Raw genomic sequence first — 12,252 nt, 5'->3', positions numbered from 1 at the left:
CGGATTCGAGGGACGTCGACGATGAACAACTTTTGAGGGATCTTGTGGAGGGTTGAGTTCAAATCTAGAGTTTTTTGGGTTCTCTTGAGCTTACATGAGTCTAAGCGAGAGAAGAGAGATGGGAGAGAGAGGCGCGTCTGTTTTTAGGGGAAGGGTTAAGGGGTATAGTTTTTGGGGGAAGGTATGGTTAGAGGAGAGGAGGAGGAGAGAAGAAGAGGAGAATTGAGCAGTTAGGGGGGAGGAGGAGAAAGACATAGAGAAGAAGAAGAAGAAGAAGAAAAGAGGAAGGGGGTATTTTCGAAATCTTTTGCGATGAATTCCTAGGAGAGTGTGAAAAGGGGCGATACCATATTTTTTTGGGGTTTTGGGGTTAAAGCACATGGAAAAACATTGAGGGGTTGGGTCACAACAGCTTTTTTGGGGGGCCTAGAGACATTTTTCCAAAAAAAACATAATTTTATTGTTTAGCTCCAGTTTTTCTGCATCCTAACTAAAGTTCTACGGTTTTCTTAATCACAAGTGTTCAAAATTGTGAGAGTCAAATATTTCTTATATTCACGAGTCAATTTTCAGAAGTAATTATTTTTCTCTTTAGCATTGACGAAGCGTTCAAAACAAAACATATCTTTTTTTAATCCTGTTCTTCTTTATCCTAACTAAATTCTACAATTTCAAAATTATGAGAGTCAGATATTACTTATATTCACATAATGATCTTTTCTTATTTGGCTTAGTTTTCTTATGGCATCAAAGATTTTTTTTGATACTTTGCTACCCCAAAGTTTACACCTTTTTAAAATTTGATATTCCAAAATTTTTTTTCTTACACACATTGATACTCCAAAGTTTGTAACGTTAAAGTAAAAAATGTGTAAACTTTAGGATATTAAAATAAAAAACAATATACCTTTCAAATACCAAAGCGACAAATAATTTTTATTTAGAATATCAAAGTTTCAAAATAAAAATTTTGGCATATCAAAATTAAAAAATATGTAAACTTTACTGTACCAAACTGCAAATAACACGTAAAGCTACGTGGCTCAACTAATCGTCTATTGCCACGTAATAAATACACCGGACTCCCACTAACGATACAAAGAAGCGCCCCAACCGACTTTCGTCGGATTCGGACCAGTTTGAGGACAATTCGGTCATTTGCCAGTTACTGTAGAATCATACAGGAGACGGAGGAAAACGTGTTGGAAATTTCCAAATATAAAGTTTGACCCTCATCAATAACAATAACCGCTTTTTCTCCTCTCCTCCTTCCAATTTCAATCCTCTTCAAATAAATCAATCCCCAATTTCCCCCCTAAATTAGGGTTTCTTCTTCTTCTTCTTCTTCTTCTTCTTCGAGATCAGAAATCTTTAGATCGAGATGTGCGGGATCTTCGCGTATCTGAACTACAATGTGGGGCGAGAGAGGAGATACATACTCGAGGTCCTATTCAATGGGCTGAGGCGCCTCGAGTATCGAGGTTACGACTCCTCCGGGATCGCCATTGATTCAGATCTCGCCTTTTTCAAGAAGCAGATCAATGGCGGTGGAGGAGCTGCACGCGGCGAGGATTCGTCGTGGCCTTCGCCCTCGGGCTCTGCTCCGCCTCTTGTTTTTAGACAAGAGGGAAAGATTGAATCCCTTGTGAGCTCAGTGTACACAGGTTTGTGCAATTTCTTGACGTTTTCTATTTCTGTTTTTATTTTAATTCTATTTTATTTCTCGAGCTGGACGATTAGGACATAATTGAAGTGAAACCTTATGTTTTAGAGCTCTTAAATTCAATTTCAGTGCATTATACGGAGTGCTACATATTAGAAAATGAAGGAAAAATTGGTACTTGACTACAAAAAGGTTGACTTAATGCAACCAATTCTAGAAAAATTTCAGCTTTTTATAAGTTTTTCTATGGAGATGGGTTAGTTATGGAAGAATAGAATTTTAATTTTGGTTCATGTAGTGAGGTGCTGTCTTTTCACTGCTTGGTAGATTATCATGAATTAAAGGAATCACTTTATTGGTAACGACTGAAATGCTTATTAGAATTAACCCTCTTTAGTTTAGAGTAACTTCTTCCTCCTACCATATGTAGTTTAGTTAGTAAGGCCTCATATTTCCTGTATTTCTTGCTAATAGTCGAGAAAAGCTTTAGTTGTATGTTGCTAGTTTGCTTTATGCAATTAATAATTTGAATGTTCTTTTGGTCTTCCTAGAGGTGGATGAGATGGACTTAAATTTAGAGGAATCATTTAATGTGCATGCTGGCATTGCACACACACGATGGGCTACTCATGGTGTACCTGCTCCAAGAAATAGCCATCCACAATCCTCTGGTGAATGGAACGAATTTTTGGTTGTCCATAATGGCATTATAACCAACTATGAGGTATGTTTAATTGCACATGTTTCTCTTAATATGCTACATTAGGTAGTGTTGAATTTGTAATGTTTTGTTGCCTGAGAGATACTTTAATAAAATATATTTGTAATATCATAATAAGAATAATGGATATCCTTGTCATAGGAGGGGATTTCCTCCTTGAAAATGATGTGGCACAATCCCCACCATGTGATATTCTCTCTCCTACTTTATTCACATGGTGGGGATTGTGCCACATCATTTTCAAGGAGGAAATCCCCTCCTTTGACATAGGACACCCATTAATCTATATATCTATATATATTTCTATTGAAGAAAACATAATCTTGTTTTTATCAACTTATTCAAATTATCAGTAGCTACAATTGGATGATTAGTGAAGCTTTCTTGGTTATCCTTCAGGTCCTAAAGGAGACGTTAACTAGACATGGCTTCACCTTTGAATCAGAAACTGATACAGAAGTTATTCCGAAGCTTGCAAAGTTTGTATACGACAAGGCCCGTGAAGGTATTGTTTTAATGCTGGAATTTATAGATGAGGTTTTTTTAGCAAACAGATATCTTTACTCTTATGTAGTTATTAAATAGCAAAAGATTATATAAATTTTCCACTTTAGTTTAGATTACCTTCAGCAGATGTTGTTATCATTGGCCAGTAACCTTTTAATCTGTTGTTGTATCACTTGTTACAAACTGTTATTACTTGGAAGTTGGATCATAGAGAATAATTATAAGTAGTATTATATTTCTGTTTAAGTATCTTTCCAGGATTGTGGTACTGTCAAGATAGTTACTGAAAAACTTGATGACCCTGTTTAAGGAATGCACTGCTAGATTTATTTTTGTACCAAAATAGCAGGTTGCAACTAAATGACCAATTTGTCTGTGGTTTTGCTCCGTGAGCTTAAGCTGTATGGCCAAAAAAAAAAGGAACGTTCACCTTCCTGGTGTTCATCAAGATTTTGCTAATAAGGATTTTATTCAGGGACATCTCTAGCACTCAAGTTTGTTTGGCTTCATCAACATATATAGGATCAACTCATAGAGAGTCAACATGAAGGTTTGATGGATGCAGTGGCGCTTCAGTCTGCTTAAGCAGGCTGCTCCCAGTGCCTAAACTGTGGCACTTAAGCCAAAAAAGTGATGTGGACACATCCATCACCTAGGCGGCCACCTGGTCCACATTTTAGAACATAGATCTAAATAAATATTTTTACGGATAATAAGTTGTCTCATTAAGCATTATATATTATTCTGTTGTTGTTTTGACATCCAACGTCTTTGGAATTTTACCTTCATGGAGCTAATACTTAGCTTTTTTTCTCGTTTCTGTCACAGGTGATCAGACTGTAACTTTTGCGCAAGTTGTTACAGAAGTCATGAGGCAGCTTGAAGGAGCATATGCACTTATCTTTAAAAGTTCACATTATCCTAATGAGCTAGTTGCATGCAAACGTGGCAGTACGCTCATCTTGGGTGTCAAAGTAAGTGTTAGCAATGCTTGCTCATCTTTATTTGGATAAAAGCAAAAATTGCTTTGTCCAAAATATATATACCCATGATAAGTGTAAGATACCATTCTCCTATTCTTCCATTATATTATCTGGTGCAGGTATCTAAAACTTGTGTATCTACTGTTGCCCAATGTTATCACGTTAATTGTCACACCATACCTGTTGGAGATCTTCTCTGTGTTCAATTCCCATGCACAAACTTGAAAGTTGGACTTAAGACTTTTTATAGCTATTAAATACAATATAATGGACATGTGCTCCTATCATCATTATCTGTTTTTAAAATACTATAGCTTGATAGTTCATGATGTTATCACCATCACTGTTCGTTTGATATTCTCAACCTCTCTGATATGCCAAAAAAATAACCATGGTAGTTTTGATAAATAGAGTTCCTGGGTATCTCCCAAAAGTTCAGTTTTTATGACAACAGAAGATAAGGCCTTATGTTATCTCTTTTATCAATTATGGATGACTCAAAACTTATTGGATCAGGATCATTTCACTATCTGCTAGGAAATTTAGAACGTATGTTTTCCCTTCATATTAGTATTTTTAGAAGTCTTCATTAACTGTTGTCATCTTTACCTGAGATATAGATGCTTTTCTCTTGGCGTTGATACTTTTAAGAGGATGTACTGTTTATTGTTGCAGAAAACTTCTGATGTAGTTGATCCATTCTATTTGTATTGAATTTAGGATTATTAAAAATCTTGCAGCATGTTTTTCTTCAACCTGACAATATTTTCTATTATATTGAACCAAAACTTAACGAGAAACTTGTTTTTTCAGGAGCTAACTGATAATAAAAACCGCAGAGCATTATTCCATGATGTTAAATCTCTCACAAAGAATGGTCAGCCCAAAGAATTGTTCTTTTCAAGTGATTTATGTGCTATTGTGGAGCATACGAAAAACTATTTGGCTCTCGAGGATAATGAAGTGGTACATATCAAGGTAACCTTTAGTTTGATTTATCATTGCTAAATGGGAATATCAGGTCAATTAACTGTTTTCATATGTTTCATTTACTCTGATGTTCCTATTATTTGTTCCTTGGTGATCTTTTTTTTGCTTCTCATGTCCTCATAATCCATAAATTTTTTAGCTTCAAATTCTTTTAGCATGTAATGCTTTGTTTGCTTGGCAGACATCTCACTGGAATTCGAGCAAGAAGTTATTCCCTAGTTTTTTGTGTCTTATATCCTATGGATTTTTTTCCTGAATAGTTCCAAGGTGTTTGTTACTTATTTTAGTGGAAAGTATGCCCAGTTCTTCACCTGCTTTCTCTTGTTAGAGCATTTGCATTGAACTTTTCACGAAAACCATTAATCAAATATACTAATAATCTGGTATTTGCATTGAACGGCTTTATGTCTTGTTCCTGACTTTTTCAGCGTTGACAGTGATATTAGATATCAGTAAGTGTTACATAAACCTTACAAGAATCAACATGAAAGATCTCCATGTCTATCTGATAGAGAGACCACTGACATACAGCGGGAAAAATAAGTATCAAAAGTCATCGTTGGTATATAAGTCTTGAGCCACATACTTTATACCGTTGAAAAAATGCATCTAATAGATTTTTTTTTTCTGGACATATGGAGGGAACATACTCCCAAAGTTAGGAGGTAGAGTCCTTGTTTCAGACAATATTAAAATGCAGCCAAGGACAGAAAAAGTATTATTTTTAAAGTCAATTGCAAAGGAAGCAGAAGGTTTTCCATGCACTCCAACATGACAAGCCTTCTTCAGATGAAGAGTTCGGGGGACAGAAGATAAAAACTTTACCTGCTTCTTTGCATCCTATTTGAGCAGGTTTTTAAAGGCTGAATTTATTGGAGCCACCTTAAAACTGCTGCTTGCCATTGTCTGGTTGGTCCAGCCGCAGATTCAGGATTGCCCCCCTGTTGTATCCTATCCTTCAGTTTACATTGACAATTATACAACTTTATCCTTCTTATTGGGATCCTACACTAATTCTACGTTGACAATTCTATCCTCCTTATTAGTGCCCTATCCTAATCTAGTGGTGTCATAAGTAGTAAATACAAGTAAAAGTAAATAAAATATCTATAAAGTAGGCAATCTAGTGGTGTCTTGTGATATGACTGGACGATATGGCCGTATGGGGTCCGTCACTGGTTCTGTTGGCCCACTATGTCAGCTTTATATGAATCTAATCTCTCAGATGTAAACAAGTAGCTATAATATTTCTTGCAGAAATGGCCTTTGCAGTTATTTAACAGACAAAATCATAGTATTAATAATACTGGCTTTAACCATATGGTAGGATGATGTGTCACTAGGCTGGCTTGCCTGTCCATATTATGATTTCCATCAGTCTTTATACCATATTGTGGGGACCACAGTATGAAATGCATTTTCCTCCTCTTTTCTATTTAGGCCTTCCCCCTGTTACATTAAAATCTACTTATAGTTATTTAACTGCCACAACCCATATTTAATTAGCTCTATCTCTAGTCTTCTTATGATCCTGTCGATCATCCTGTTAATGCACCTAATGCCTTGGTTCTGATACGAGTTGCCGGACGAACACCCTTGATCGCGGAATTATCAAGAGTGGGTTGAGAAGAAAACGATAGAAAACACATGAACAATTCAGTTTTGGCGAAGGAAAATACCTTCTCCTTGGATGAATATCCGTAAAGAGTAAAATATGTCTCCATCCGCTCGATCTAATCATCAAGCCTCTCGACATTGACACTCCCATCATAAATAAGAATCTCCATCTTGAAGTCTATTTTTAAATTTTGGTAAGAACCCTTACCCCCTTGATGCGGAACAGTCTTAACAATCTTGGCCTCTTTATCAGAATTAGATTCCTCGCCCTCTCCATCGAACTCTATAAGTTTCTTCTTGTCTTTCGAAGAAGATTCCTCTTTTTTGTCATTTCCTTAGAAAAGATTGATGAGCTGTGTAAGAGTTAAACCCATTGTCTCCATTTGTTTCTCCAATGCATCAAGTCTCGCTGAACTATCCCTTTCAATCATCTTCTTCTTCCTTAATCTATGAACTCCTTCCAAAGAATTAAGGATCTCGCCTAGTTTCTTGTATTACGATCGAGTAAGGATCATACACATGATCTCCCCTTCACAGGATCTAATCGCTCTGATATCAACTTGATACGAGTTGTCGGACGAGCGCCCTTGATCGCGGAATTATCAAGAGTGAGTTGAGAATAAAACGATAGAAAACACAAGAACAATTTAGTTTTGACGAAGAAAAATACATTTTCTAGATTATGAGAATAATAGGTTACAAATCCCTCTCTCACAATCTCTCTAGAATCAAGAACAATCTCTCAATTCTCTCTAAACCCTAATCTCTTGGTTAGGATCTCACCTCTCTGATTTCTCTGATTATTTAGAACCCTAAAACAATCCTCTTTATAGAGTTTACAATGTGGATGACAAACTTGTAATTAAACAAACCAAAATCAAACAGGAAAACAGAGTCCCAAACGAACCAGGAAAGCTCAGGAAACCGTCACGGTCGACCGCAAGCCTCCCAGGATTTTTGCACGTTCGCGGTCGACCGCGGCGTCACGTGCGGTGCTGTCGATCGCTGGAAGCTCAAAACGTTTCCTGCAGTTTCTTCCGTAATCTTCGCCTTTGTCGCCTTCAACGACTTCGTCCACATCTCTATTCTTAAGATATCATGAGAATCATCTATCCTCAAGTTCCCATGAGAATCAGTAAGTTCCCGAAGCAAGGAAGAAGATACACCCGTATCATGTTCCATGTATGTTTTTTTGAACACTTGATTCCATTGATATTCAATTTTATTACTAGCGGTTCTCCCTCATCGTTGAATCGTTTAGTAGGTATAAATATGCCATGATGCTTAACTTGTTAGGAGTTGGTGAGAGTAAAGCAAACAATGGAAGATCACAAGTGACATTTGGTTGTTCATTGTTGGATAGAGGTTAATTAATGCCTTAATGTCCTATTGTCATGTTGACAAAGTTTAGGTTGCAAGTGGCAGACCTCGTGTGACTTTGTATGTGGTTTGAAGTGATTGGCAAAGGACGGTATACACGGGCGGATTGAGGGTGGGGTCAGTGGGGCAATTGGATTTAGGGTGGGGACAGTAGAGGCAATTGCCCCAATGACCCCTAAGATTTATAATTAATAATAAGTCCAATTTCTTATTTGTGCCCTATGTATTAGATTTCATTACCTCTCAGCCCCAAGAATCATCTAAAACAGGCCAAAATCTGACCCATTTGCCCAGTCCCTATTTCTAATTGGTTCCCAAATTCTGCGAACCTCTCTGCTCTGACTCTGTAACTGTGAGAGGAGTCTACTCACAAGTTTCAAGCTGTGCACCCATTTTGCAATTTACCCTGTTATATTTGATCTCATTGTTTGGTCATTTATATTGAAAAAGATATCTTTGATAGCATAGACGATGAGAAAGCTGTGCAATGTAACCAAAATATGAAAACATGTATGGAGCAATTATAATATTTTGTAATAAGGACTTCTGTTGACTCTATTTTATTTGTACATATGTATGCATATTTAATTTTGGTTTTATTAATATTTAAGTGAAAATATATACTACATATACTTTAGACTCATCATAGTCTTTGCCACCAGTGACCAAAGTTTCTGGATCTGTCCATGCGTATACATCATTATTAATCTGATCTGTCTGCTTGAAAACAATTTTGTGAAAAGTTGAAAGCAAGTTTTTCACCAGTTTAGGGATGTATGTAAGCAAACGAGTAGAAGTGGGTTTAATTTTTATGATCAGTGCAACTAGTTGTAGCTTAACCATCTACATAATATCCTATTTTATAATTACTCTTTTTTCTTTATACTGGTAGATTATAATTTTGGCCTTTTCCCCCCTTTTCCTTTATTTTATAGATACTTCATTTGTTGTTTGGAAAATCATTATAGCTCTTGTTTGTAATTGTACCAGGATGGATGTGTATCAATCCTCAAGTTTGACTATGGCAAAGAAAAGCCAGCATCAGTGCAACGTGCATTGTCTGTTCTTGAGATGGAAGTAGAGCAAATAAAGAAGGGACATTATGATCATTTTATGCAGAAAGAAATTCATGAACAACCACATTCTTTAACTACAACAATGAGAGGAAGACTCAAGGACCATGGTGTGCTTTTGGGTGGGCTGAAGGAGCACATGAAAACAATTAGGCATAGCAGAAGGATTGTATTAATTGGTTGTGGTACAAGCTACAATGCAGCGTTAGCAGTAAGACCATTTCTTGAAGAGCTCTCCAGTAAGTACAATAGTGTAAGCATTTCTATATTTCATCTTAAGAAACTATAATAACATTTGGATACTGATTTTTATCTGACTTTGGGATAAGGTATCCCTGTCACCATGGAACTTGCTAGTGACTTGCTGGACAGACAAGGTCCGATATACAGAGAAGATACAGCAGTTTTTGTTAGTCAATCTGGGGAAACTGCAGATACTCTACTTGCACTTGACTATGCCTTAGAAAATGGGGCAATGTGTGTTGGCATAACAAACACTGTTGGCAGTACCTTAGCTAGAAAAACTCACTGCGGTGTTCATGTAAATGCTGGGTGTGAGATAGGTGTCGCTAGTACTAAGGTGAACATATATTCTGCCTTTACCTGTTTTGACTATTCTGTAATTTGCTTCCCTAATGTTGCTTTTCTCCTGATTTGCAGGCATACACTAGTCAGATAGTAGCAATGGCTATGATGGCATTGGCTATTGGAGATGACAGAATATCTACCAAAGCTAGAAGAGAATCAATCATATATGGTCTTTCTGACCTGCCAAGTATGTCATCTTGATATTGATACTTCATTCCATGAGTAGTACATATTCAATGTAGCTACCAAAGAACAAATTTGCAAAAGAGCATGACCTAGGAGATGGATTAATCTTTTGTATTTTATGGCAGATAAAGTTAGAGAAGTACTGAAACTTGACAGCGAGATGAAAGCTCTTGCTGAATCATTGATAGATGCACAATCTCTCCTTGTATTTGGTAGAGGCTATAACTATGCCACTGCTCTCGAGGGTGCTTTGAAGGTGAAAGAGGTAGCACTCATGCACAGTGAAGGGATGCTTGCAGGTGAAATGAAACATGGCCCATTGGCCTTGGTGGATGAGACACTTCCCATTATAGTAATTGCCACCCATGATGCTTGCTTTAGGTCAGTCTTGCTTTAAGTTGATTTCGGGCTTTCTCCACCTATAATAGTAGGAGGTTTCTTTTAGAGATTGATGTTTTCAATGTACCTACAGTAAACAACAATCAGTAATTCAGCAACTTCATGCACGCAAAGGTCGTTTGATAGTGATGTGCTCCAAGGGAGCTTCATCATCTGTTTGTCCTAGCGAATTCTGCAGAGCAATTGAAGTCCCTCAAGTTATTGATTGCCTTCAACCTGTTGTCAATATAATCCCATTGCAGGTATTTTCTAATTTACATTGTCCTTTGCTAGTGTTCTGATAATTTGTTGAACTTTGTATATACCTTGAAATTCATCCGCTAATGCATGTGTTATGATAATATTGTTCAACTGATTTAACTCAGAGAATCTTTCTTCTGGTTTCTGTTAAACAACAGCCTCCATTCTTCTAGGATTTTCCCTTATTGGAGATCATAGTACCACATAAAGAAGTTGAAGTCGCCCTGTTGTATGTCTTACGGTATTTGACTATGTGATACGACTTGAAAGTACATCATGAAATAGTTAGCATTAACATAGGTCGTGTCACTAATAAGGTGCAGGTTTTGCTAATGGGAAACAAACTAATATTAAAAGCATCACTCTTCTCGAAGCATTTTCTATGCTGACGAGCCGCTGATACAGGTTCACTTGCGCACCCAATCATTTGTGTGGACATGCTGCATGCACACTCATCCACAAGGATACATGTTCAGGCTGACTTGTCTTGATCTACTGATTGTGATACAATAGGGATTTCAATTATATAGAGTTCCTTCACATTCAATGCTAAGCATGTTTCATGTCATTGATGAGTGACATTAATTATTTTGAGTTCCTTTGATGCAAGATCAGCATGATATTTAAAAAAATATATTTATGTTGGTATATTAAATTAATAAGAAATAGAACAGTGGCAGACTATATATATATAGAGGTAGGTAGATAGTAAACTTACTGCTCTGGAGTTTGATTTGAAGTTAAACATTTATCCGAACCACGGGTGACTCGGATGGTTGGGAGCTTCCAATATGGCTCCCATGGTACTGGGTTTTTCGATTCTGGGCTGGGTTATTGGAAAAAAAAGGTTAACATTTATGAACATGTCCTATTTACAGAACACTATTCTCAATCTTTTGAGGTTCACTGATATACACAACATTCTGTAGACCTGGTTGTTACGTGCAGTTTTCTGCTCACTGCATTTGGACACGTGAATTGCTTGTTAAGGTAGTTTCAGATTATTTCCTTTTACTGATTTATGTTGAGGACATGCTTTGTTGTTACCTTAGGATTTTGAATATTATCCTATAGCGAATTTATAATTTTCTATCTTCTTCAAGAACTGCTCCTTAGTCTAGGACAACTTTGGTTACTCGATGGACAGCTTTGGTCAATAATGTAGTTGGCTAAGAGTATGGTGCCAATTTCTAAAATCCACTGTTAGAAAATGCTGCGATTATGATTGCTATTAATTACACAATATCTCGTGCTTATGCTCATCCCTTTATTATGACTTGCAGTTGCTCGCCTACCATTTGACAGTTTTACGAGGATTTGATGTCGATCAGCCAAGAAATCTCGCAAAGAGTGTGACTACACAATGAATGAAGTATGGGAGCAGATGCCTGGCTTCTCTAACATCCTTTTTTTGGTTTGATTTGATGGAGTTCAAAGAGGGGAAGACTTGAAATTAAATTATGGGATATGTGGATACGGGAACGGATGGTCGTTAATGTATTCTTTGTACCTATGTTATGATTATTTTCTGGAGTGGACAGCCTAATGTCGTTCACTATGCTGTACGTGTACGTTTCCTTGTTACTGCTGCTAACTACTGACCACATTTTTTCTCTTCCTTTCTTTGATTCTTTCGGCTGTGTTTCAATTGAGAGTGGGAATGGAGGAAAAGAAAAAATGAGAAAATAAAATTCTAGTGTTTCTCTAGAAGGAAAATGACATGGGGCAAAATAATAAAAATAAATAAATTATATATATATATATATATATATCTTTCGGCTGTGTTTCAATTGAGAGTGGGAATGGAGGAAAAGAAAAAATGAGAAAATAAAATTCTAGTGTTTCTCTAGAAGGAAAATGACATGGGGCAAAATAATAAAAATAAATAAATTATATATATATATA

General features: G+C 36.6%; 1 protein-coding gene across 1 annotated transcript; it reads left to right on the top strand.

Annotated features, from left to right (window-relative positions):
• On the top strand, nt 1,217-11,966 carry LOC109849329 (glutamine--fructose-6-phosphate aminotransferase [isomerizing] 2). Its single transcript, XM_020419143.1, has 11 exons — nt 1,217-1,664; nt 2,215-2,387; nt 2,784-2,889; nt 3,720-3,865; nt 4,688-4,852; nt 8,852-9,173; nt 9,264-9,514; nt 9,595-9,709; nt 9,834-10,089; nt 10,181-10,349; nt 11,631-11,966. Exons 1-11 carry the CDS (start codon nt 1,382-1,384, stop codon nt 11,712-11,714), a joined length of 2,070 nt encoding a protein of 689 aa, XP_020274732.1. The 5' UTR covers nt 1,217-1,381; the 3' UTR covers nt 11,715-11,966.

The sequence above is a fragment of the Asparagus officinalis genome, chromosome 7 (genome assembly GCF_001876935.1).
Source record: "Asparagus officinalis chromosome 7, Aspof.V1, whole genome shotgun sequence".
NCBI lineage: Eukaryota > Viridiplantae > Streptophyta > Magnoliopsida > Asparagales > Asparagaceae > Asparagus > Asparagus officinalis.
Note: the sequence above shows the minus strand (reverse complement) of the source record. Positions and strands in the feature narration are given on the sequence as shown.

Bases quoted from the DNA above. Each gene is read 5' to 3' on its own strand.
- LOC109849329 (XM_020419143.1), top strand. From the start codon at position 1,382: ATGTGCGGGATCTTCGCGTATCTGAACTACAATGTGGGGCGAGAGAGG. The intron at 2,890-3,719 runs GTATTGTTTTAA...TTTCTGTCACAG, and splicing joins ATACGACAAGGCCCGTGAAG to GTGATCAGACTGTAACTTTT. The intron at 10,350-11,630 runs GTATTTTCTAAT...TATGACTTGCAG, and splicing joins TCAATATAATCCCATTGCAG to TTGCTCGCCTACCATTTGAC.